Source organism: Diaporthe citri (assembly GCF_014595645.1).
Source record: "Diaporthe citri strain NFHF-8-4 chromosome Unknown scaffold_7, whole genome shotgun sequence".
NCBI lineage: Eukaryota > Fungi > Ascomycota > Sordariomycetes > Diaporthales > Diaporthaceae > Diaporthe > Diaporthe citri.
In genome coordinates this window covers 2288719-2315299 of record NW_025064852.1, presented here as the reverse complement: position 1 = coordinate 2315299, position 26581 = coordinate 2288719, and the positions used below count along the sequence as shown (strand labels likewise).

Below are 26581 nucleotides of genomic sequence, written 5' to 3'. Positions count from 1 at the left end.
GGTGATCAATAGAAGCGCGTCGTCGCTGCCGTGACGGGGGCAGGATCAGAGGATCAGGGGGCAATCTGCACTAACAAGCGGCAACCCACTCACTGCATTGGCGTGGGCCGATGAAACCCACCCACAATGTCAGCGTAGCTACGCACCGAGCGAGTACCGAGTCAACCACCCTTCCACCGTGGGCTTACATAACAGGCCGGCCGCATTCAGTCTTTGTACATGGACGCAGGGATTGATTCCAGTCTCGTAGAGTAGCGGGCGATGCGCAGCTTCAGATTCATAGCATTGCAACCCATGTATATTCATCTAAACTCACGCCGGCTCCACACATTACAATATGCCTTGAGCCTGCGATGCCATCCCACGCGCAGCATGAGATTACAAAGGAGGCCCTCTCTCTGCGGCACCGACCATGCCCAACGAAATCAACTGTCGAGTGGCTGACAAACCCATGCCACAAAGCAGATCCTTGAGTATAGCTTCCAGACTTGAATTAATTATGCCATTCATGATGCCGCCTCGGGTCATCAAGAAAACGCATCCAGAGAAGTATAGAATGCATGCCGTGTGAGTTTGCGTGCGTGCGTGCGTGCCGAGAAGGCGAGTCTAGACAACCATTTACCATGCCCATGATCCTTTCGTGTACTTGTCGAAAGGACGCACAAAATCAATACAATGTACTCCCTATAGCCCCCAAAGGTAAAGCAAAGAGCAATAAAAACACCGTGCCATGTGCAAAGGCCTTCCCGCTCTCCCCTCCAAAAAGAAATCTCTCCCCTCTTTCCTTTTATGAGACAGATCCCGGCACTTTAGAAGAGACGGATCTTGGCCGCGTCTCCCGTGCTTGACGCCGAAGCAGACGCAGTCATCGTCAGCAGCGCTCCCGTGTAGGATGCTGCACCTGTGCCTGTCTCCGTCTCACCGACGGTGTTGTTCTTGTCCTGGTCCGTGGGTTGAACCAGGTTCGTGCTGTCAAGCATAGAGAATACCGACGACGGCACGTACTTGCCCGCGAGGCTTGGGCCCACCATCAGCACCAGGAACAGGATCAGCAGCAGAAAGTAGAGCAGCGCATAGCGGAAAACACGCTTCCTCCTGAGCTTGGACTGCTTGAGCGAGTAGATTGGTGGCCGAATTTGCCGGCTGAGATGTCATGTTAGCGTTTCTCTCTTCATCAAAGAGCATTTGAGACGTACCTAGGACGGAGCCAGAAGAGCATGATGGAATGCAGCTTGTCCACCTGAGGGATCAGGATCACCGGGCACATTATGAACAGCAGTGCGTGTCCCAAGATGAAGTCCCCAGCAAAGAAGCTCAGCTCGGTGATCTTGCAGAGGAACTCTCGTGCAGGTTGCGAGACCGAGTGCCAACCCATCGAGTACCATTTACCGGTCCAGAAAGCGATGTTGGCCTGGTCAGTCTTCATTTCTCTCGTCAGGGCGAAGGTGATGATCAACTTCATCACCCAGCGCTGTACGGCGATGACTGCGATCATGCCGCTAATCGTCCGGGTGAAGTTAAAACCCTCGAGGACGTACATCACCTCGAAGAACACGAGGAGCATGATGACAGCAATAGCGTGCGCGATAGCCGCCAGTACGCTGCCGAACTTCTTGCAGCACATGCTGAACAACGGCCCCATGCAGCAAGCCATGGCGAAGAAGATCGCACACACGCCAGCGTTGACGGCAACGGGACCGAGGGCAACGATACCAACACGCATGAGGGCGGCGGTGGGCTTGGCGTCCGAATCGTTGTCCTTCAGGACACCACCGGTGTCGTGGACTCCAGTCTGCGCGTTAATGAACAGGTAAGGAATCAAGGTAACGACGGCGAGGAGCAGCGGGGCGATGATCTCGGCAAAGAACGTTAGTCACGTGAGCACGGTTCACATCAGCCGACAGCTTGCCCGAAGGCTCGCCCACGACCTTGCGCTTGTATCCAGTGAGTCGGGTACGAGAAAGACGGCAGTAGGCGATCCAGGACGACGCGTGAGACACCGAGTTACCACGGGAGAGCCAGCGGAGGAACTCGCGGTAGTCGATGAAGAAGTCGTTCCATGCGAACTGATGGGGGTTGTAGAGGAACGGCGAGATGCAGAGGGCGAGCAGAGACATCCAGAAGTAGATCAGGGCGGCCTGCCAGACAGTCAACGTTGCAAACAGCAACATCAACAGCATGCGAGCTCCAAAGTAGATAGACGGCCCAGCAAAACGCGAGAACAAGATTCCGAAGGGTATACGAGCGGTGGCGAAGCCACGGCCCGTACCGATATATCTGGCACCTCCGAATGACAAGTTCTGTTGCACTGCATTGGCGTAGATCTGACAGACGAACACCTCAAAGAAGGGTGATAGAGAGCAGATCTGCTTGGCCAGACGGGTCGAGGCACGCAGGACTCCACGCTCAGTCAGCTCCTGCACAACCAGAGGCACGAAGGCGAGGAAGATGACGAAGATAATGGAGATGACACTGCGATAGACCCAGTCCATCAGCGCAGCCGTGTTGTTGCAACCCGTCGGGTACATAGGGTCCGTAATAGGGACGTCCCGGTTGTAGCTGCAGGCGATGGTCTCATGTCGGAGGGCACCAAGGTTGATCAGACAGAGCATGAACATGTGGACTGAGAGCATGATGAACATGTTGTTGACGTGGAATCCGGGATGCGCGTAGTAGAACGAGAGGAATCGGTCCAGAGGCAGCTGGGTACCAAGGTAGTAGTACTCTCGAGACAGCATCTGTTCACCCATACCCGTTCCGATCTTGGTCGTGAAGTTGAGAATCGAGCCAAAACCCAGATCACGACCTTTACCGCACTGGAAGTATTCACAGTGCTTGATGCGACCACCACGTAGGACGGCGTTCATACCAGCATAAATATCCTCGTTCAGATGAAGACCCTTCTGCGCCTTGGAGACACCTCCTCTCGTGGTCATGTAAATACCGTTGAGGAAATCAGGATGACCGTAATGGAGCTTGCCGCCGATCTGGGCCAGCGTACGAGCGAAGAGAGTACCGAACGTTTGCTCCTTTCCTGCGGCGACGTCACCAAGAATACCGATGTTCTCAGAGAAAATGTATTCACGTGCACCAAGGATAGCAACAGGAGCGGGAGAGTTGTTCTTGACCCCGGGAGTGTAAGGAGAGACGTTTTCGGTCTTCATCTCCTCGAACTCGGCGAGTACGCTCCGGATCTTCAAGCACTCCTCGAGATAGTTGTCCTGGTTGGCGTCGATGAGCTGGATGTATTCGCCGCGGTAGAAAATGATCGAGTGGTTCTGGTTGTCGGATTTGCCGTCTCCCAGAATGGGGTTACCAGAGAGTTGGATTCGGAACTTGGGCTTTCGCATGCCGTTCTCCATGAGCTCACAGTGGCCGTCGATAAGAGCCGAGTACAAACGTGGCTCCTCGCCCTCGTTTGCTGGCGGCTCCTCATCCAGGTAAGCGATCTGCAAGTCGGGATACGCACGGAGGAGGAACTCGGCGTTCTCCATTTCCTCCTTCTTGAACTTGGCATACCGTTGCATGGAGACACAGATCTTGAACTTGCGGCGAGCCATGCGCTCGAGCTCACGTTCGAGCTTGTCAGAGTTGCCGCCGAACATCTGCACGACCTCGGGGTTCTCAACGCGATAGAGCAGCTTGATAGCGCGACTGTAGTTCATGAAACCAGAGATGGTACGGTAGAGAGTTTGGAAGCGAAGCGAGGCCCAGATCCGGGTGCGAAGCGTATACTCCGGTGCGGAGGACTTGAAACCGATGCAGTAGAAGGGGAGGTCATCAATCTTGCTCTTTGCCGTGTCCTTCTCAGGCTTCTCCTCGTCACCGTTGTACTGCGCAGTTTCATCCGACAGAATCTTGGTATCCTTGACAAAGCAGTCCCACTCGTGGGGGTGCAGTTGCTTCAAGTACTCCAGCAGGGTGACGCGCGAGTACGGCTCATCCTCACGGATAATTTCCCGGAGAGACAGCAGGATCTTTTCGCTGTAGTGTGGGATGAGGACCGTGAACGTCGGCATGTTGTCCACAGGAAGCGGCTCAGGGATTGGGGTGGACAAGGACTGCGCGAAGAAAGAGATGCGACGCTCTGCTTCGCTGTGGCTCGGGAAAAATTCCGTCTTGAAGGAGTGATCTTCCTGCGAGACGAAAAAGGTTGGAGCACGCAGTGTACGCTTCCCCTCCTGTTCGGACGGCACCTGATGGTAGAGAAGCTTCTGCACATGGTCGATGGCGAGTAGATGCTCTCGGTACATGGAGATGACGATGGCGTTCCAGATCTGAGAAATGAGCACCTTCGGCTTGTACTTGATCTCCATGTCGGTCGTGGCCAAGACCTTGGAGTAAATCCTCTTGGGTAGACGCGAGAAAACGTTCCTCCAGGGTGTCATGATGGAGGAACCGAGATAGAACGATCTGGCGATAGAGACCACGGCGTTCAATATGACGTAGAACAAGTAAGTATCGAGGAAGAAGAAGACCAGGTCCGTGAATGTCATCAAGATAAGAAGAATCGTCGGCTGGTACTTGCAGAGATTGTTCCCGATGATAGTGTCACCCAAACAGCTACTGGTGTCCATTATGGCCAGATAGCGAATGGTGTCTCGGAATGACAAGGTCAGGAAGCCGTAAGATTCACCGAACTTGCAACCAAAAATAACACACCACATGCCATAAGACATAGCCATGTCATTGCCCTTCAGCCGAGGCCAACTTGCGGTAAAGGTCTGGCTGGCCACATAGCGTCGAGACTTCTTGCTCACCAGATAGCTGCCAAAAAGCCCACCAAGAGGCATGATGGCAAAGAAGAGCAAGGTGATGAGAGCAATGAAGAACTGTGCAACGCCAAGAGCCAGGGCAATGGTGGAGTTTTGGTGTGCATTGTACTCCGCAATCGTAGCCTGGGGCAAGAACACGTACACGCCAGGAGCAACGTTGATGACAAAGACCAGGATGAGGAATAGCAGCCGCTTGGTAAGATGTTGGGCACCGGCCCATCTCCTGGGAACGTAGGCCCATTCTGCAAGCGTCGCCAGGATCTGGATGAGAGATGCTATGCCTCCACCAAAACCGACAATAGACCATGAGGCAGAGCGGGCGGGTTGCTGGTTCACCTGCTGCTCGTAATTAGGAACAAGCAGAGACGGAGCGTTGTTGGCCGTGAACATCCAGAAAACCGTCAGGTGGATGACCCAGATGCGGTTGAAATTGACAATCAGGTGCATCCAAGACCGAGTCTCCTTGTACGTCTTGAAGAAGCATTTCTTCCAGTTCACCTGGTTCAGCTTCAGGTACCGCTCTGCAGGAGGCACGTCGACCAACTTCGACTTGTCCTCGAGGACGATACGCTCGATGCCCTCGGGGTACCAAAACAGCTGGTTGCAGTCATCATAGCCAATAATCTTGTTGTGGTCACGCTCACGTCGAACATAAACACCGTTCGTGATCTCGTAACCCTGGTCTCTGCAGTACTGGTACAGAGGTGTGATGACGTTGTTCAGGAACGTGAACTCTGGCACGGGCTCGACGGAGTTTTGGCACGCTGGCGAGTTCAAGTAGTCGTCGGCGCACTTGAAGACAAAGCATAGACACTCGGGCATGAAACGAACTTGGTTGGCTTCGCCCCAGCAGAGCAGGTAAAGGCCGAGCTGCCGCACACGATCGTGCTGGGACATGCGGTTCATGCGAGTCTTCCAACGGAACTCGGCAGCCTCGAGCGAGTTGTCGCCTTCGAGATCTTCAAGGGTCTGCTCCTCGGCCTCGTTCTTGCTCTTCTTCTTCTTTTGCTTCTTCTTTGACTTGGAACCCTTCACGTTGGAAAAGCCGACGGCATCGTCGAGATCAAGATGTGCAGCGAAGTACCACTTGCGGAAGTTCGCGTTGTCTCCGCCAATGTAGTCGGCGTGGAGGGAGAGAAGCGCTTGATTGGGAGTCATACGCGAGGCCCGCGAGTCCAGCAGTGTCATCAGGTGATCGTACATGTTGCGCATGCTGTCTCTCTGGAAACCGAACTTGTTTGCAAGATCGATGAAGATGTCCTCAATCTCCTCTTTGGAAAGAGGGATCTGGGCTTCTGATGTCCATGCGGGATACGGCTCTCGGGAGCGTTGGCCAGCCGGGAGAACATTGCCATAGTCCATAGCATAGTTGGGCGTGGAGGCGCCCGACGAACGGTTGCCGCCATACGATATCTGTGAAGACGGCGGGCGGTAGCCACGGCCCTGTCCATCTTGATAGCCGCCGTAGTTCTCGTCGCCTCGACCATAGTAGTCCATGTCGGCGGCTCGGGCCATGTCGGACCTCATCGTGAAGTCACTGAAAGTCTCAGAGTCTTCCTCGGAGCCTCCACGGCGCTGGCCATGGCCGCCGTAGCCACCTTGGTCGTAGCCTTGGTCGTAGTAGCCGTTGTCGTAACCGTCGTTGTACTGGTCGTGGCCCTCGTAGTAGCCGCCATCTTGGTGGTAGGGGTTGTTCGGGTCGGAATTGTAGTAACCCCTGGCAGAGCCTGTCAGATTCATTTGGGACTGGGATGGATGGTCAGACGCGACAAACTTACGACTCGTCGTAGTAGCCCTCCTGCCCGCCATGGCCGCCGTGGGCATCATAGCCGTTGTCGTAGTATTGACCCTGGTCATTGTCGTAATAGGAATCAGTATTTCCTTGCTGATGATGGCCGTAGCCATCATCATAGTCGCGGTTGGCCGGATAGCCCGACATATTGGATTAGATGTCTGGGCCGGGGCAAGTCAATGTCAGCGAGTTGATCAACCATCTGGAAACAGGACGCGGCTTGTGATGTCGGCAGGGTGGGACCGTTGCGTCGATTGTTGTTGGCGCAGCAGTCAGGGGTGCAAGAGCAGGACAGGACCAGCAGGGGGGCGTGACGTGGTTCCTTGGCTCGCCCGCGTTTGAAGTTGCTGGGGAACAAAAGGAAGTGAAACTCACCAATCAGACTCATGTGGCCTGGAATGGAGGGAACAACCGAAAGAGACCGACTTGAGAGTCGATTTATTAAGTATAGTCCGTGCTGTGCAGTAAGCCTCGGGATGATTAAAATCAAAAGTGGCTGGCCAGAGACTCGATGAGGGTGCTCGGCGAAAGTGAATAGTACGCAGGTGCTGAAGAGCAGTCGGTATAATTAACCTTGCGCGGTCGTGACGTGAGTGTGAACGTTCCGTTGCGGAGGCTGAGCAATCCAAATTCCAAAACAGGAGGTGCCGAGCGATGGAATAGAGAGGTTGAAGAGAGGCGTGTTGGCAAGAATCCTTGTACGGGATCGCTTTGTCCTTCTCTGGTCTCCTTCTCTTCCACGGGTTCTATCCTTATCCGCAGCTGTTCCTGTTGTACGATCCCACAACCACTGTAGGAGCCTGGGATGGCCGAGGTGCTCGGTTGGATTGAGGTTCTCCCAGGTCGAAGGCACCCAGAGCGATTGGGTTGATTGATCGGCGCTAAGTGAATCAGCGAACGGCAAGTCGGCGACGCGCTAGGTAGGCGGTGCCGGCAAGGGAGAAAGCACAGCAGAGGCTGAAAGGAGGAAGAAGGGGGGAGGTCGGGAAAGAGCGAGTGTAGAAGGAGAAGGGTGGTGAGGAAGGGAAGGTGAGAAAGTCGAGATTTCAGGAAAAGTATGGTCCAAGAAAGCTGGCAGACCGGTTTTCTTGGTCATGGAGAAAAAACCGAGCTGGGGAGAGAGACGGAGTGCTGCCAGGCTAGAAGGAGGGTGCGTGGTTGGTGTGAGGCCTGTCCTGTGGTGGGCAGCGGGAACTTGGAAAGGGGGAAAAGGAGGCTGCAGGTGCCAGGAGTGACTTCGGTGGCAGGGGGGTGGCCAGGGCGGCAGGGGCCACACCTTGCTCTTCCTCCCATCACTTCCAATCAGGGCCGCACCCACACCTACAGTGCCCTCCAGTGTTAGTTAACACGGTGGAGGAAGTAGGCCACTGTCGTCCTCTTGTGAAAGGAAATGCAAGCACACCCACACCCCTCCTCCCCCTCCGATCGCTGGCTCGTCCGCACCCGGGCACTACACCTAGGTACAGAACCTTATCTCTCTGCCTTCGCGGTGCTGGCTGTCCTGGCTGCTTCTAGGGACTGCCCTGCGTGCCCTGCCTGTCCTCCTGAGCGGCCTTGATTGAAAGCCTCCGGCTGGGAGATGAGCAGAGGAGGATTGGCCGACAACTGCATACCAACCTGGAACATCGAGTCCGTAGCTGGTGGGGAGTGGCTGTGCGTAGCTCATTCATCTTCCTCGGCGTACTGTGCTCTACTCTTGCGGCCGGGTGGGCTCGCAACGGCAGCATGGAGTTCAAACTCGGGCTCCATTCGTTCCATGTCCTGTTCTCTGCTTCCATGACTGCGTGCTACATCCTCTACTCCTGGCAAGGTTTGATGAGGACCCGGCTGTCATTTATCACACATCCAACCGATGGATATCTACGATGTACTGTACAGTAGGCCAGCCTTGTCCTGCGCTTGGCTGCGCAGTGATGTGCCGTTCATGGGACAGGCAGCACATGCGATGTTGGACCGGATGAACTGAAAGTGCTGGCTGGCTGTGTGTTAACTCTGATGATGGAGAATGATGGGGAGTGGTTTGTCACGAGCGAACATGCCCTCGCGACGATGAAACACGCTCGCCTGCGGTCTGCCGTCTGGGACCCCCGGCAAGAAGCATTGAAGCAATCATTTCATCCACCCCTTGATGGTAGTCTATGTAAAGGACTGTATCGTATCCTTGCTGCCCTGCCAGGCTCACGATCGACAGACACAGCCGAGAAGCAGACGATCCATCCCGGCTGGCCAACCCGCCCGGGCCACGGACTCCGATCCGACGACGGAATGGCGACCAACGCTACATGGAACAGCAGAGAATGACCGCTGGGACCACCATGTACACGTGCGAGCGGCCCGTCAACCATCACTTGGCTCCCAGCCGCCATCATCGAATGCTGCGTTCGGCCTGGACTTCAGACCGTGTGGGCGTTCCTCATTCCATCGATGGGTGCTGCTCGGGCTGTAACGGTAGACTAGACGTGCTAGACTATTGTGTACAGGCGGCGATTGCGCCAGTCGGCGCTCTCAATTTGCCACCCAATGCTTCTTTCTCTGCGTGCACGCTACTGTGTAGCAAACTCGCAGATCGATGGGTTAATGAGCCTCAGTTGGCCGGCTGCCACCCGTCAATGCCGCATGTCAGGATGCGTGTGTTAGACTAGTCTCTGTACTGTGCTGTGTAAATGGACGCATTCAGTAGATGACCGTGAGTGCTGATCAGGACATGAATCCCTCCCAGGCGTTGCTGGCGAGTCCCTCCGGTTGATACCAATGGCTGGCAGACCTGGCAGATTGGCCAGAATTGGCTGCTCGAATCGCGTCCTGTTGATCGTGTTTCGCCACAAAGGAGCTGCCCATTTACCCCTGACGCCTGCACGTCGGGGCACCCATCTCCAATTGACCGAGCCAGGCTAGCCCGACTAGGCTAAGCGACCCCCCAATGCAGGAGAGCTCGTAATGGGAATCCGAGGGACACGCAGCCACAACCGACCGTGCAGCCGTGCAGCCGTGCTGCAGCCTGCAACAGCTCAACGCGCAATAGTGGGCCGTGGATCGCACCGTCGGGGCTGCTTTGCTCTGGGCCTGCAAGTCCCAAATAAAAATTTATAAAAGAAAAATTTAGGAAAAAAACAGTCGGGGATCTCTATCACCTGTCTGCCACCCTAGACGTCATCATGAGAAGCATGCACGGCATATCGAGCTTGTGATTAACAAATTGCGGTGGCCAGGTGGCCGCATAAACACCACAAAAGACCGCAAATCATCTCCTCGAGGCTAATTAACTGGCCCGTCCGTGCTGTTGGCCCAAGGACAAAAGATTCGGACGCTGGTGGGAGACTGGCAGGACTCGGCTGCTCGCACGTCAACAACAAGCCTTGGGATCCTACTCATGATCCTCCAAAACACACAGTAGACTCCATTCCACAGTGCTGTCGTATTCGTCGACTGCCACCACACCACTGATAAAGTTCATGCAGGAGGGCAGACTGGCAGACCGGGTACGGTACAGATAGTGCTGTGCTCTGCAGACGTGCATTTTCCAATACGAAGGCCCGCAGACCGCGTCGGTATCGGCTTATCAGTCCCAAGTCCCGCCTTCCCATTGCACCGGGCACGTCTCCCAGAAATTTGGATGCGCTGGTGGCCCGCCACCCGGACGCGGTGGGTCTCCATGTTAAGGAGCGACCGTCCCATGGGCCTATTTTAGATCGGCCAGGGATGCAGGGATACCGCGCGGCGTCGTTGCCCCTCCCGCTGGCACTGTGTTCCCTGTCCATGTAATTCCCGGCACTTCCGTCCCTCCTGCACGGCTCAATGGCGCTGGCGCGGGTGCTGACGCCTCCCCAACGGCCTCCCAGGCAACTGACGACTCGCCCGACGCGCTGAAGCACCCACTGAAATCAGTGGTTTGGAGACCCGGGCACACGTTCAGACGTGTGGCAGCCTCGCCCGTCGTCGATATGAGTAGTCGATGCGCTCTGCGTGTCGCCAGCAGCCACAGTGTTGCGCGGGGCGCCACGCTCTCATATGCTGTGCTTGTGTCCTGTAGCCCAGCGCTTTTCTTTGCCGATTAAGTGCACATGTTGTCTGTCGTCGTCACCACGGCCAAGCAAGGAGGGACAGACATAGATGGCCAAGTGCCTATCCCGCGGGGTCTTGCGGCAGTCCGACCGGGCAGCGCCGCGGCGCCACCAACTGCTGGACGCATCACGGTTCGACGCCTCTCAAAGTCACCATCCGTGCCAGACCACGAGATTGACACGCAACTGACAAACATACGGATCCGACATTGAGGCCTCCCCGCTTAGCAGTACGACAGGCGGTGATCCTCTGATCAGGCTTAGGCGTTCCTACTGGTCATATCATCACTAAGCTTCATGTCTCGTACGCACTGCCTTCTCAACAATCTTCTGCGTGGGCGCAGAGGCTGCTATGTATGATAGTATAGTCCAGTTGGCCATTCACATGGCAATGCAAGATAGGTGTGGTACGGCTGTACAGCATCAATCCCAGTTAGAGGTGCTGTAACACACGATTTGGCGCCAAACCTGACGCATGCCCGACGACGCTTCGTGTCTTGCGCTGTCGTCTCAGACAGAGCCTGCGCCTCAAGGAGACGCAACATAGCTCAAGTAACACAGTTTCGTGGCCAGAAGTAACGGTCGTGGAACAGGCCGAATCAGGTGCGGAGCTTCCAAGATTCTGAGGTCACGTACATACTGTAGTATCGTCAAGCCAGAACTAATGTGTGCCTACGTGTGCGCGGGGATCATGTGTGCGTAGTTCTAGGTAGACCTGAAGGTGGCAGTCCAACAGGAGGAGTTCGTTAGGAGCCAGTCGGGGCAATGAGCCAGCCACCAAGAGACTAAGCACACATATCGCCTCTCAACAATACACAATAAGATTCACAATCAGTGGCAGACAGGGAACGGCCTTCGCGGGTACAATTTCGGCGGCACCCGGTTACGGCAGGCCGTTGCCCTGGAAACATGTTTACTGCACTCACGGACAGACCCCATTATTTTGTCCAGCAAGAACTATCTGACATGAGAATGCATACACATTTTGCGCTCACATGGGCAAACTGCATCTGATATCTCACTCTTAAAACATTTGTCTTCGTTGACGTCTTCGGGCTTGGAAGGATTCGCAGCAATGGCTAGAGGCAGGCGCATTGTGGTCGACTCGGACGACGACGACGACGACTTCCCCGAACTGCAGGATTTGGGCAGGAACAGAAACCAGGAAAGCAGAAATCTCGGCGGCCTATCAGAATCACAGGCAGAGGATGCTACCGGCAAAGGCACGGTCAGGCGGCGCAAGCTCGGGGCACTGTCCGACAAGACGTTGCTCCGACCCAAGATGGACAGAGGCTCGTCGCGGACGATCTTTGACGACGATGGAGATGACTTCACCAGACCTCGGCGGACTGAGCTCCGGACCACCAAGCCGAGACCGGTGGTCAAAAGTGTTGAGATTGATCGCTGTTCAGATACCGACTCGATGCATGAGGAGACGATCATCGAAGACTTCTGTGACGATGACGGGTCCGACTTTGAGGCCAGTAGGATCTCAGGGTCGGATGAGAGCGACTTCTCAGGCGAGGAATTCCTACAAAGGTCTCCATCAAAGTCGAAAAGACCAGGCACCGAAACGAAAGAGAGGAACAGGCTTGGGCAATCGAAGCGAAGCCCCAGTCCGAGTGCACAATTATTATCGGAAGCGATTGAGGCACAGGAGCGGAACGGTTTGCGGCAGTCTGGCAGTGAGGGCGATAGAGCCAACAGCAAAACGACTTCCAAGAAGGCAAGCAAGTCAAGAGACATCACGCCATCAGACCTCGCAAGACCGCTCTCGAAACTGACCATGTGAGTTTGTCACTTTTTTCATTGGCATGTTGGGTTACTGATGAGGCCCTGTAGACATGACTTAAAACCACCCAGCTCTCAGGAGTCCTCATCAAGTATCGAGCGACCAAAGACACCGACATCTCCGCCTCCACAGCCCAAGACATCAGGCCTGGTATCTCCAAGCAAGAAGATACCGCGCATACCAGCAACGCCCCATCACCCGAATGTGGAAACCTTTTGGGACCAAGAGTTCATTGATGACTGGAACGACGAGCACTCGCCCAAGAAGCAGCTGTTCCTCCCGTCCGTCGGTGGCAGCCCGTCCAAGAAGCAGAGCAGTCCCAGCAAGAAGGGCGAGCCCAGTGCGGCGGCGATAGCCAAGGCCGCGAAGAAGGCGTTCGAGCAATCCAAGCACGAGCTCGCCGATAAGTTCCTGCACGAGCTCGACACACACATCACCGATGGCAAGATCTCGGAGCTCTCGGCCGCGACGGGCGGGATCCGCATCGACTGGACCAACAAGCTGAACACGACGGCCGGCCGGGCCAACTGGAAGCGCGAGACGATCAAGCGTAAGGACGGCGACACGGGCGCCGTCACGTCGGTGCGCTACAAGCACCACGCGTCGATCGAGCTGGCGGAGAAGGTCATCGACGACGAGGGCCGGCTGCTCAACGTCATCGCCCACGAGTTTTGCCACCTGGCCAACTTCATGGTCAGCGGCGTCACCACGAACCCGCACGGCAAGGAGTTCAAGGCCTGGGCGGCCAAGGTCACCCGCCGGTTCGGCGACCGCGGCATCGAGGTCACCACCAAGCACAGCTACGACATCGACTTCAAGTACGTGTGGGAGTGCACCGCGTGCGGGCTCGAGTTCAAGCGCCACTCCAAGAGCATCCACACCGACCGGCACCGCTGCGGCGCCTGCAAGAGCGAGCTGCGGCAGATCAAGCCCGTGCCCAGGGGGAAGCCCGGCAAGGAGTCCGAGTACCAGAAATTTATGAAGGAGCAGATGAGGCTGATCAAGCAGGAGAACCCGGCGAGCCCCCAGAAGGACATCATGAAGATGGTTGCGACGCGGTGGTCTCAGAAGGAGAAGAACACGGGGTCGGGGCACAAGAAGTCGACCTCATCCTCGCAATGTAGCAATGACGGCAGCAGCAGCAAACCTCACAAGGTCGAAGGGGTTGCACAGGCTCTGGACCAGCTGGCACTGATAGATCTGACATAAAAATCTAGCCTGGCCGCACAGAAAGCGTCTGAAGTTGTTTATTTGTTGATCAGCATGGCCGAGCATCTTCTCGAGTGCCCTGTTCATAGTTCCAGCGTGCAACAGCATTCAATGATATCCGTTTTCTATTGATATCTGAGCCATCAATCCGCACTGTCGTAGTAACGGTGCAAGAATGCGCCAGGTGACATGTATTCAGGGGACAAAGTTCATTCGTGATTTCATGATATTCGTTGCATAACAGTTTCCACGCGCATATCCCAGCTCATGCATTAGGGGGTATCACTCTCACTCTCATTCCAAATGTCTGCTGTCTCCTTCCCTGGCCTCCTGGCTCTCTTAGATCTCATTGAACAGGTTCCAGTCGTTCACCCTGAACGTCTCCCAGATCCTGGCCGCATCCTCGACCGCGGCGCCGATCAGCTTGCCCTGCTTTCCAAGCTGCAGGTCGACCTCCTCGTCGTCGTACTCGCCCTTGATGTGCGGCACGTTGACCGTGATGAGTATGTCGGTCAGCTCCTTCTCGAGGCGCAAGAGCGTCAGGATGATGGCCGTGAAGTCCGGGGCGGCGGATCTGCTGGACGGGTCGGGCGGCGGGGTCTGTGTCGCGATAAGCGTGTAGGCGGGGATCTGTGCGCTGTGCAAAATCAAAGAGAAGAGCGTTAGTCAACGGTCGCATGGGCTGGGGCTGGGGAGCTCCAGTCGTGCGTGCGTTCAGGCAGGCGTACTCAAGCTTGGAGAAGACCGTCTCTGTCGAGTTCCACACCTTGACGGTGTCGACGTCGGTACCGACCAACTCCTCCAGATGTGTGGTCAGGGCCTTGCCATCAATCTCCGGGGAGCTGCCGGCCCCTCCAACGCGCTCAGTTATGTCGAAGATGATGCTCGTAAACCCATCCTTGTCGATGAAGACCTCTTGGGCGTCGGGGACCTGGCGAAGCGTACTGTTGTTGTTGTTGACAGCCAGTCAGCACTATCAACGCATTTGGGTGCAGAGCCGTGTTGGATATGAGAGCGAGCGCGGTGCTGCCCCGCCTGAGTCGCAGTCAGCGACGGACTCGCGCGTACCTGACATCTGCGAACTGCTCGGGTAGGTCGCATTCCAGAGCCCCGCCAAACAGCTTGGTGCGCTTGTAGACAGTCTCGGCCATGTTTACTTGGTGGATGTCGGCGTGCTGGGCGAGCAGTTTCGTGGGTTTGGGGCTACTGAGAAATATGTCTAGATGCAGGTGGCCTTGTCATCCGTTATGTGCAATGCGACAGAGTCTCATGGAGTGTTGGGCAAGAAATGTAAGGCAGGCGCAAAGACGTTTCAAGGCAAGGCAGGGCAACTCAGCCTCCAAGACAGCGGGGCTGGCGATGATGTAAGAAGCCCAGGTGCCGTGGTCCGGCCTTGGCTCAGGTTGACACATTGCAACCTACCATTAGACACCCAAGGAGCAGGGTAATTAAAATAGCAAAAACCTGCCGTACATACCTCAAAGTTGCAGTTTTCAAATGGGGAAACCTAGCAAAAAGGAAACACACTGTGAAAACAATGGCAAAACGGTGATCGAATCCGGAGTCTCCAGATGAGAAAGTGCCAAAGATTGGTAGAATGGAATTTGTTGGGTCATCCCACGGTCACATCTGGTAAAAGGCAAGAGGTGAGTTCGCTGGGGAGATCCCATTCCGACTTGGGCCACATTCTGGGGCCTTATATACCCACAGATAATCACGCCGCTGTTCGTCTTGATGTCAGACCCCTCACATCCAAACCGCAACCTCGCCGACACATCTCCGTTAGGATCTGTACTACATTCCGTTCTTTCACAACTCTAACCTACCTCTCATAAACCCAATTGTCTCTCATCCACCAATTCACTCGCAAGTACCCGCTCATGTCCAGCAGAATGGCAGCCTGTATCTTCTGCAAGATCATCAAGGGTGTGTGACGTCCTCGCGGCCCAAGGTGACATGACATCGCATGGGCACGGCTCTTAAACTGCCCCCAAGAACCTTGATGGCTCACACGACCGCTTAATGCAGGCGAGATCCCCTCCTTCAAGCTCTTCGAGAGCGAGAAGACGCTGGCCTTCATGGATATCCAGCCCCTGAGCAAGGGTCATGCTGTATGTCTAGCCAGTCCGCCCTGGACTGTCCCCGCCCGATCAGTCATACATCACGTATCTTCTCACCTACTCACTCACTCGCAACAGCTCATCATCCCCAAATATCACGGCGAGAAGCTGGCCGACATCCCGGATGAGCACCTGACCGAGCTCCTGGTACGTCTCGCCCATCCGTAGTCTTTGCTCTCGGTTTTACCGTCTCGGTAGACTTACAACGCGTACACAGCCCGTTGCGAAGAAGATTGCTATAGCGTCCGGCGCGGTCGACTACAACATCCTGCAGAACAACGGCAAGATCGCCCACCAGGAGGTTGGACACGTAAGTCCCTCTCAAGAGAAGCCACGAGCTACCAGGATGGCTAACGTTGATGCTATTAGGTTCATGTTCACATTGTGAGTTCCTGGAATTGTATAAGCCCACGCCGCTCTCCTCCCTGGGGGCAAAGTAGTCGACAGTGCCCCATGGGGTTGGGAAGGTTGGTCGACATCGCGATGATTGCTAACATGTGCCGGTGCGACTCAGATCCCCAAGCCAAACGAGACTGAAGGCCTAGGCATCGGCTGGCCGACGCAGAAGCTAGAGATGGATGAGCTGAAGGCTCTCGCCGAGCAGATCAAGAGCAAGGTGTAAGAAGTTGGCCTGCGGAACGCAGCTGCGAAAACCACCCACTGCTTCACTGTCCATAGACTACTCACTGCGCTTGAAATCTCCACATTCTCAAAACAAGCACCGGAGCAGCCAGAGACCTTGTTGTCTTTCTTTCAGCAGTGTCGCAGCCGCCGGAGCCTCTATTTTTGATACTGCGTGATATATACGTCTATGAGCGTGATCATTAATCCACGTCGTCCGCCGTCGTTGCCGACTCGGCATTCGCCTTCTTGGGGTACGGGTCGACCTTTTCTCCTTGCAACCATCCCGTCCGGTCATAGAGCGACCTCGCCCTCACGTATGGGTCCAATTTCCAATAGTCATCCCTGAGCTTCGCCGCGATGCTGCCTCGCTGTACCTTGACTGAAGCGTCGTCGGGGTACTGAATCCATTTCAGAGTCGCGGCCTCGTAGTCCTTGTACAGTTGCTCACGGGCGGCCAACAGGCCATCTCTCGTAGTCTCATCCTTCATCTTGTCATTTTCACCAGGTGTGGGCTCCACGTATGTGTAGGTCCAATCCTCCTGCCCGTCGAGTTCCTTCAGCACCCGGCTGGAGTGGATAAACTGCTCGACGTCCTTGATGTTGTTGGTGAAATGCACTTTGCTAGCCACCACTGGATCCAGCCAGCCCTTTATGATCTTCCATATTCCTATTGTTTGTGTCAGCCCAAGTCACTTATCATCAGTGGGGAACACATCAGTGGTAGTACACTTCATACCTTGGAAGATCCATGGTGACTTGTGTACGAGCACTGAGCCCAGCGACTCGGGATAATTAGCCTCAAAACACTTAATCATGAACTTCACCGGCGTGTAGTCCTATGCAACCGTCAGTAATGGTCTCCAATTTCTGAGTCAAAACCCTGGCTTACCATATTAGCCATTGAGAAACCAGTCATATCGAACAAGATGGTGGCGGTATCAACAGGTGGGCATAAAACCATGCGCGCCGTTTCGATTAGGTACACGGTGTACCTCTCAAGAGACTCCTCACACTGTTCCCCTTGGTGATGCAGCCGTACCCTTACAACACATATCGGGCGTCCCTTGTCGTCGACACCATGGAGGAAGCTCTTGCCCATGCGGATTTGCGCCATGAAGTCCTCTCCTAGCTGCTTGGCCTTTGGGTCGCTTGACTGCGACTTCTCGACCATCGCAGCCTCGCCATTTTTCATAATGTCATCGTCGACGTGGACCTCAGTGGAGCGCCAGTTCATGGTAGACACCAGCATGACAAGCGCGTTGTCGACGTCCCATTTTCTTGCTCGAAGGAAACGCAGCACCAGGGCATCGGGGTGGTCGTGCTTGATCATGGCCCAGAGCGTGGCGCGGATGACCTCGGGCGACGTGGTCGCCAGTGTATCCAGGAACTGCTTGTTTTGCCCGTACTTGTCGTCGGCATCGTCGGCTTTGATCGAGGCGCTCACACCACTCGCGGTTGAGTTCGAGTCCGCGTCGGTCTTGTCCTTGCTTTTCCTGGAGAACAACGTAATCTTCTTCTTCTTTCCTTTGTCTCCCTTGTCTTTGGAGTTCGTCTTGTCTGACAGGGTCGCTGGCGACTCTACTGAGGCGGCATCGTCCTGTTCGCCGACTGCGCACACCTGGAAGATGGCAGCCCAGAGCTTTCGCACCTTCTCCTCTTGCTCAGGGGTCAGGTTTCCAACGCGCCCAGGTAGCAGCTCGGTTGTGATCTCTTGCGCCATTTCGCTAAAATCTTGCGGCTCGGTCTCCTGGGACGTCTGGGGTACAGGTCGAACACCGACGTAGAGCAGGGCGACAGCAACAAGTGCTGCTAATGACAGGAACGTAGGGGAGACGCCTGATCGAAGAGGCCCTCCGAAAGGATCTGGAACGGTGTTGGGGAAGTGCGCAGGACTGCTGTTGCGATAGAACAGTGGTGTGCAGGACGAGTTCGTGTGCGAAGTTCCCGGACGCTTGTAAGGCGAAGGTATAACGATGGGATACTGTCTGTGGAGAGGCGGCGCAAAGAGGCGCGCTGCGCGACAGGGTGACTGCGGAAATCTGTCTACTCGGGGGAAAGGTGCTCGCATGGGAACAACTGCGATGCAGAGTAAGATATACTGTCCGAGACGGCGTAGGAGGCGCAGTTCGGAGGATCAAAGAAGCTACCTATGTCAGACGGCCGTCAGCAGTCTGCAGGGCCAACGAGGAGCTCAGATGGCAATCGCAGAGGCACGAGCTGAGACGTCCCAGCAGACGGGAGTGAAGAGGAAGCCGGGAACGGTAATGGGGACGGGGATGATGGGATGGGGCCGGAGATGCAGATGTAGGCGCAGGCGTATGCTTATGCGTAGACATACAGTAGATAGATGTACAGTCCGGCCAAGATGATGGACAAGACAGCTAGCTCGGGGCCAGCTTCAGAGGATCCGGAAATTGCGATTGCACCACGTCGTGGGTAACGAATAGGCTAGGTGGGCAAGCGATCAAGGCCGAGCCCCAGGTCTCGGTCCGAAGAATCCAAGAGCTGTCTACTTAGGCATATGCCCGTCCGTACTCGTATAGTTTTCGTATACAGAGCGACAATGGCAGAGGAGGGACGAAGGACGAGGCACGAGGGGCGGGACGGGGCAGTGGAACTAGCCCCCGAGCGCTCCGTGACGAGGTGAAGGGCGGGAGCAGGGAGAGAGAGAACAGCGCGGCCCGTTGGGAGTGATGGAGCTGGGACCTGGGGTACTTGATGAGGGACATCTGGAGTAGGAGGGAGCGAGAGAAATTGGTCCCGTGCCTGGGCCTGAGTCTCCAGGGCTGGCGGGGTCGGCCAAGACTGGAACCCGCAAGCCCACATCGCATTCGGCCTTGGAATGATCATCGAAATCCAGAATGAGATGTGCGTTCCATGCCTCGCGCAGGTAGGCCGACTGCGGGACTAACTGGACAATGCAGCACTCCAGGGACTGGGTTCCCGCAGCCCGTCTTGCAGCCCGGGACTCTTCGGCAGCTGGGGCTGGCAGGCTGGCCCCTGGAGCAGGGACCCCTCCAGCACCGGGGAGCACGTGCCAAGGCTCCAAATTGGGGCCTTGTGGTGGTTGTCGATAGCTGCCCCTCCAACGGCCCCAAAACAGCTTCAGCAGGTCAATCGTGAGTCGTGACAACAACGCGTCAGAGCTGGCCAGGGACACCGCACTCAGCTCATTCATAACGACCCTGGGGAATGCTACACGACCTCTTCAGCATCCCACAACCACAAACGCAAAAAACAATGTCACAGGAGCGAAAGCGGTCAACGTCGCGGACAAGGGTCTCGCGCCCAACAACGCCGCTGCGGCCCTCATCTCGCTCCTCCTTTCGCGAATCAGCCAAGGCAAGCACCAGCGGCGGGCCCTCATTCCCTCTCAACGCCTTCGAGCCCGCCTTCGCTGAGCTGTCTGACGCCATGTCCGACCTCGAGGCCAACATGATGCATTTCCAGCTCATGCATGAGAGCCTCGCCCGTTTCAGCGAGAGCTTCGCCAGCTTCATGTATGGTCTCAACATGAATGCCTTCTGTGTCGATTACCCTGAGGTGCGGCCCATCTGACCATCTACCTCGACCTCGGTCGGCAGTCTTACTGTCCTATGGACGCAGCTCGTTAACATGACAGGCAGGGGCCCATATCAGAGTCGTTCCGCAGGGCAAAGCAACAAGAGGAACAGGCGACAGCACAGGTACCTGACACAAAGCCTGCAGGGGACCCCGAGGGCGAGACCACATTTATGTAATTGGCCCGACCCGCGCATGACTTGACCGCACAGTAGGCTGAATGATCGTGCTTCTAGGACCACAGACACGTCCTTCGTTGACAACCCGTCTTCAACGAGGACGGCTGTCCCCAAGTTCCAAACCCCAGCCCCAAAGACGAGGACGTCGCGGGTGCCTGCGCCGTCTACCCGTGGCGGCAGCCAGACCCGAGGAGGCCGTGGTGGCACGCGTGGCACGCGGCCTAGTAGGCTTGCGGCACCGAGGGCCAGAGGCATTAGATGAGGGACTCGCCAGCATCGGAGAGCAATGTGCGATGGCAAACCGCGAGCGACTCACCGCAGTGTGATCTGTAATGATTCTATGGGCCCTGGTGATAGCACCAAAGAGGCACAGGCAATTGTTGATGAAGCCTCTTTCACCGGAGAAGCATTTACGGAGGCTAGCAGCCTCGCCCATGGCGTATTCCGTCCGCATGCGGCAACTGCGTGCAGCGCCGAGTATGAGGGCTGGGATTCACTTAGACGCTGATCAGAAGGATCAACAAATGTGTTTCTTTGGGACCAAAGACGTCCAATTCATCAGCATTGGCAGTCCTAGACGATTAAGAAGCATAGCCGTTGATGAGAATTTATAAACGCGCTGTATATGTCCTTGTTTCTGAGTTCTATGTGCCCAACTCGCCTTGGTCACGCGATGTGGCCGGTCGACTCCATCCCGGAGCACGTTCCCAGCGTCCGCGCCGGGTCGCCGAACGAGACCCACTCTCCGCGTTCCTTCAACGGCAGAACGGACAGGTACTCTCATCAGCCTTCTCATTCCCATCGCCCGCGCGTCAATGTCAGCCTGAACTAGGTGGTGGATCTGTTCAGTGAATTCAACGCTATCTGTTGCCAGTCTCTCTTTGTTTGAATTTAATAACCACATGGCTTCTCAACGGGTCCTACAGTATGTTGCTGGAGCAAAGAAAAAGCCCCCGACGGTGTACCTGCGGTGTCACGTCAAGCCAGGCGCAAGCAAAGTACGGGAGGGCATCACCGCGTTAACTGACAGCACCATCGAGCTCTGCGTATCTGCCGTACCCAGGGGTGGCGAGTCAAACAGGGCTGTACTGGCCGTCCTGAGCGAGGTGAGCGAGTCCTTCACACTCAACCCGCCTCTTCGTCGTCTTGTACACCTTCGGGGCCACGCCCACCCTGTGGTTTCTGCACGAGCCTCATCGGTTGAACTCGTCACCCGCAGCATGGAAGCTGACACCGGACTCAGGCACTCGGCGTCCCAAAGTCAGATCTGCAAATCACCCGAGGTGCCAAGTCCAGAGACAAAGTCGTCGCTCTCGCTGGCAAGGCCGTCCAGGACAGCGAGACGGAGTGCGTCGATCGGCTTTTGAAACGACTTGACGACGCCATTGAGTCGGATGGCCCTTGATCCTCAGGATACGGGAAAGAGGACAGCATCGAAGAGGTTCGGTCCGGACCATGGAACCACGATCCGATCATATGGAACCCGAGACAGATAAGCTGATGGCCAAGATTTGCCCTTGGGGGTGCTATATTCCAATGGGACAGGCTGCCTATCAGACTTCAAAACCACTCACAAGGAGAATTACATGCAGTTTCTGGCAGCAAAAGCAACGCGAATTGTGTTCAGGGTTGCAACGGGCAGTCATGGAATGATCCACACAACAGGCCAGCAATGATTCACGACACGCATTCGCGTCTTCGTCCGCTTATGGGCAGCATACGCCACATATGACACCTCAAAGCATACACGGCAATATTGACGAGCCAATATTTGATAAGAGTGGCCATGTTGGCAGGATGACTCTCTGCCACCTTTCGCACGCGAGAGAGCAGAGTTCATGACTAGCACGGCGGCGCCCTTCCGTTCTATACATTAGTTCCGCTCATACTGCGGCCGCCCGGTGCTCAGGGGCGTACCGCGGAAGTATTCATGGGCCACTACACCGTCATCACAAACTGAAATCGTGAACTGTGCATTGAATTTTAAAAATCTGCAAAGATGCTTAATTAATCATACAAATGCCTTGCTGGCCTCTGCAACTCAATATCTTAAGCATTCCAGTTAACCTTGGAAGAGGCGCTGAGGACTTTGTCGGCCAGGGACTTATTGGTGCCAGTCCCATCTATGTTACGGCATAAGAAAGCCTATTGCGCTAGACACCCAAAAGAGGGACGTTGTAATGCCGAGAACATTACCATGGCTATTACCTATATGCATATTATATTTTTACTTAAAAAAGTTATTATTATAAAAGGTAAACCTTATAATATTTTTATATTTAAGGGTAATAAAAACGGTATTTTAAAAGTTTATAAAAAGGTTATGATAAATATAAAAATAATATTAAATATTATAAATTTAAATAATAAAGCAAGTAATATAATAAAAGTAATAATAACTTTTATATAATGCATTAACTTAATATTTAAGTAAAATAATTAAACTTTTACTTTTTTAAATAAAATAAATTAAAGTAATAATGCTTAATAAAATATTATTTATTAAAGTTAATAATTAATAAAAAAGCTTATAAAGTAAATAATTATAATAATAATTACTTATTAAATATAATAAGTTTTTAAGGTTAAAGGGAAGGTATTAAAATTATAATTATAAATATTAAGTATTATGAGCTTGCCTTAGGTTGTTTGCTGTAAAGTGCCTAAATAAGGTTTATATTTAAAGTGCAGAAAAAAAGGTTCGCTTCTTGTTTATACCTGCGCCAAAGCCTATTCTTATAGGGTTAAAGCCTACTAATTAATTACAATGGGCAAAGCTTAAACCATAATATATCCTCCTTTTCCAAGTCCTTATAATAAGCCCTAAAGAGCAGCTATATAATAAAAAATAAAGAACGCCATAATTTAATTATAAATTAAATATTACTTTTTACTTAGCCATTTAATTACACCTTAATACCTCTTAATTACATTAAAGGCCTAACTTATAATTTATAATTAATATACCTTAGCTTTTATAATTTAATATATTAGCTAAAATAAGCTAATAAAAGATAATTATTTAAGTATAAGTTAGTGGTTAAATTAATAGCATTTTTATAATCCTTTAATATAAGTCTTTTATATAAGCTTTTTTACTTAAAACCTTAAAACCGCGGATTTATTATATAATTTGTAATTAATTAGCGTTTAATTGCAAGTAATTTACTTTATTAGCGGGAATTTCTTAAATTTTAAGTATTTTTATAATGCTAAATTAATTAATATATAATTAACTTACTTTAAGCTTAAGTTAATATTAAGCTAATAATATTTTTAAGCTTTATCTTATAAAAAAATTTTATACCCCCTTAAATAAACTCCTTTCCCTTATTAGCTTTAATTAATAAAAGCTATATTTTTATTCTTTTATAATAATTAAAGTAATTATGCTTATAATAATTAAATTAACTATATATAAAATACTTAACTTTGCTTATTAAAATTATTATAATATTAATATTTATTGTATTAGCTAGGTTACATATTATAATACAACGTTTAGTTAGTATAATAGTTAATTATTGCTAACTATGGAAGGGAGGAAAGCAAAAAGCCTAACTATACTAGCTATTTCATAGGCAGCGCCAAGGCTACTGCTTATTAAATATCTTAATAAATTAAAGCTGCTTAATCCTAAACAATTTTTCATATAAATAATACTTATTATTCCTATACTAGCAATCTTTATTTTATAAATGTATATTACTTTTAAAAAGTATAAAAAAAAGGAAAGTATTAAGTTAAATTAAATTTAAAGTTAAAAAGCAATTAATTAATTATATATATAAATTAAATTATAAATGCGCTATCATTCCGCTATGCTATATTATTATAAAAGGCAAATATATAAAAAGGCTTAAATTATTATTAAAAGGTTAAAGATTAATTAATTTCTTAAAGTATATAATTAATAAGCAAAAGTTAATTAAGTATATATATATATTAAAACATCTTAATTATATAAATTTAAAAAGCTTAAAAAGTTATAATTATTATATAAATATTTTATTTATAATATATTTTATAAATTTATACTTTTATTACTTATAACGCTTAAGTTAAATAAGAATTAAATTAAACCCCTAAATTATTAATATAATCATTTAATTTTTAAATAACTAACATTTCTTAATTTAACTTAACTTAAGCTTTGCTATGCTTAATACCGCTTATTAAATAAAGAAATTAAAAAATATAATTAAAAAATAAGTTATTAAAATAAAGGTTAAGTAAATAAAGTTAATAAATTATAAGGATTAGTAAATAAGGTATTTAAATAAAGGGAAAAGTAAGGTATAAGATGAAAATTATTAATTAAATTAATAAATAGCAATATTCTTAATTTTAATATATAAATATTAAATTATAAAATTTAATTAAAGATACTTATTAAATATAAGTTAATAACTTAAGTATTTATAAAATAATAATAATTCTTATTATTTAAACCCTTAATGCATAAGCATTATTATAAAAATCTTAAATATAAGGTTTACTTTTAAAAAGAATATAATTTAAAGTTAATTAATTACATTATATTATAAAGTAATTTATAAGTAACTAATAAATATAAATTAAACTTTTATACTTTTATTATATATTATCTTTTATTAAAAAAATTATTTTATTATCCTTTATTAAAAGTCTTTAGCAATTAATTATCTTTATAATTATATAATATATATATTTAAATTAATTATATTAATATTAATATAATAACTTTATAATATATAGTATAATAATAATATTTAAGATTATATTAATATAATTTATTAATAAGTTATTAAATTATATTTTAGTAATTTAAGTTTAAGCCTTAATATATTATAATTTTCCTACCTTTTTATTATATTTAAATAATTACCTTATCTTTTTAGCTATAATTTATATAGCTTTATATCTTAATTATAATATTATTTATATTTATAAAGTATTAAAAAGTGCTATTAAAAATACTTTTTATAAAGGCATTAATTAAATTGCAATCTTTAATAATTTAATAAATTTTAAAAATTTTATGCTTTTTATATAATTATTAAAGAGCTATAATATTAATTATAAGGCGCTTTTTTTTTATTATGCTAAGCTTAATTAAGTACTTATATAAGGAGTATAAATTAATATATATTATAAAAAGAATTATTATAATATTTAAATATATAATAATTTAGCGTAAAATAACCGTTAATATTATAACTATATTAAAGCCGTTAATTATGTTATAAATCTTTAAAACCAAAACGCTTTAAGTTACTCTTTAATACTTTATTAAGAATTAATAAATAATATTACCTTTAATATTTTATTTAAAAGCTTATAAAGTTTATATTTTATTTATAAGTATAATAATAAAATTAATTTATAAGCTAAGGTTTTTATTATTAATAAATAAGTTATTAATAAAAACTATTAATTTAGCTTAAAATAAATTTAAGGGTATATATTAAAGTTTATATTTTAAGTTATTAGCTTATTATTATAATTAATAATTTAGCTTATTATAATTCTTATAAAAAGGCTTTTAAATTTAAGTTATTATTAATAAGTTAAATGCTATCTTAAATTAATAAATAAAAGCAAAATATACTCTTTATATATATTGCTTTATATATTATTAAGCATAATTATTAGCTTTATTATTAATAAGCATAATTTTCTTACCTTAACCCTTTTAATAAAGATATAAAATACTTTTATTAAAAATGCTTATAATTATATTATTAAAGATAAATAACTTATTAAAGGTAAGTATTTCTTTTAACTTATATTAAATATTTACCTTTTTAATTTTTTATTTTTTTCGCTTTAAGAATATTAAAGTATTAAGGGATAATATATTATTAATTTATATAATAATAATAATAAAAATATCCTTTCCTTAATTTGCAATTAAAAGCATAAGTTATATATTAAAATAATTATACTTAAATCATTATAATAAAACTTATAATAAGTTGTTTATTAATATATATTAAATTTAATAATATTATATAATAATTTAATAATTTATATAATAATCTTAAAAGAATATTTATTTTAAATTTTAAGGGGTAAATAATATAAAATAAGTTGCTTAAGCTTAAACTTTAATTAAGAATATATTTAAATAATATTTTAAAGCTTTAATTAAAAGCTTTATATTAAAAGAAATAAAGTTAAAGTAATTAAAAGCCTTTAATTAATTTTTTAAATAATTAAAAATTATATAAAGATATTATGCTTATCCTTATTACTATATTTAATAATAATAAATTATGATTTTTTATATAGCTTTTTAATCTTGCCCTTAATCTTATAAATAATATATAACTTAAAAAGCTAAATATCTTTATATATCTTAAAATTAAAGCATTTAAAGTAAAAAATATTATTATTAATTAATTTTATAATTTTCTTATAATTAAATTCCTTAAATAAGTTACTTAAGGTATTAATTATATTATTATATTAAGGCTTTAAAAAAAG

General features: G+C 49.1%; 7 protein-coding genes across 7 annotated transcripts; 4 read left to right on the top strand and 3 right to left on the bottom strand.

The window, feature by feature from the left end:
• Window positions 1-809: 809 nt before the first annotated feature.
• Window positions 810-6714, bottom strand: INS49_013841 (uncharacterized protein; the record flags this gene model as incomplete). Its single annotated transcript, XM_043174534.1, has 4 exons — window positions 810-1143; window positions 1197-1855; window positions 1926-6492; window positions 6554-6714. 4 exons carry the CDS (start codon window positions 6712-6714, stop codon window positions 810-812), a joined length of 5721 nt encoding a protein of 1906 aa, XP_043021479.1.
• A 4989-nt stretch (window positions 6715-11703) lies between these two features.
• On the top strand, window positions 11704-13629 carry INS49_013840 (uncharacterized protein; the record flags this gene model as incomplete). The annotated part of the gene is made up of 2 exons (XM_043174533.1): window positions 11704-12416; window positions 12471-13629. The coding sequence occupies 2 exons, from the start codon at window positions 11704-11706 to the stop codon at window positions 13627-13629; spliced, it is 1872 nt and encodes a 623-aa protein (XP_043021478.1).
• A 339-nt stretch (window positions 13630-13968) lies between these two features.
• On the bottom strand, window positions 13969-14780 carry INS49_013839 (uncharacterized protein; the record flags this gene model as incomplete). Its single annotated transcript, XM_043174532.1, has 3 exons — window positions 13969-14266; window positions 14358-14573; window positions 14698-14780. 3 exons carry the CDS (start codon window positions 14778-14780, stop codon window positions 13969-13971), a joined length of 597 nt encoding a protein of 198 aa, XP_043021477.1.
• Window positions 14781-15521: 741 nt separating this feature from the next.
• INS49_013838 (uncharacterized protein) lies at window positions 15522-16371 on the top strand (the record flags this gene model as incomplete). Its single annotated transcript, XM_043174531.1, has 6 exons — window positions 15522-15555; window positions 15658-15740; window positions 15828-15896; window positions 15967-16059; window positions 16119-16133; window positions 16264-16371. The coding sequence occupies 6 exons, from the start codon at window positions 15522-15524 to the stop codon at window positions 16369-16371; spliced, it is 402 nt and encodes a 133-aa protein (XP_043021476.1).
• A 202-nt stretch (window positions 16372-16573) lies between these two features.
• On the bottom strand, window positions 16574-18093 carry INS49_013837 (uncharacterized protein; the record flags this gene model as incomplete). The annotated part of the gene is made up of 3 exons (XM_043174530.1): window positions 16574-17040; window positions 17110-17209; window positions 17263-18093. The coding sequence occupies 3 exons, from the start codon at window positions 18091-18093 to the stop codon at window positions 16574-16576; spliced, it is 1398 nt and encodes a 465-aa protein (XP_043021475.1).
• Window positions 18094-19613: 1520 nt separating this feature from the next.
• INS49_013836 (uncharacterized protein) lies at window positions 19614-20375 on the top strand (the record flags this gene model as incomplete). The annotated part of the gene is made up of 3 exons (XM_043174529.1): window positions 19614-19916; window positions 20000-20109; window positions 20171-20375. The coding sequence occupies 3 exons, from the start codon at window positions 19614-19616 to the stop codon at window positions 20373-20375; spliced, it is 618 nt and encodes a 205-aa protein (XP_043021474.1).
• Window positions 20376-21015: 640 nt separating this feature from the next.
• INS49_013835 (uncharacterized protein) lies at window positions 21016-21518 on the top strand (the record flags this gene model as incomplete). Its single annotated transcript, XM_043174528.1, has 2 exons — window positions 21016-21219; window positions 21357-21518. The coding sequence occupies 2 exons, from the start codon at window positions 21016-21018 to the stop codon at window positions 21516-21518; spliced, it is 366 nt and encodes a 121-aa protein (XP_043021473.1).
• Window positions 21519-26581: the final 5063 nt, after the last annotated feature.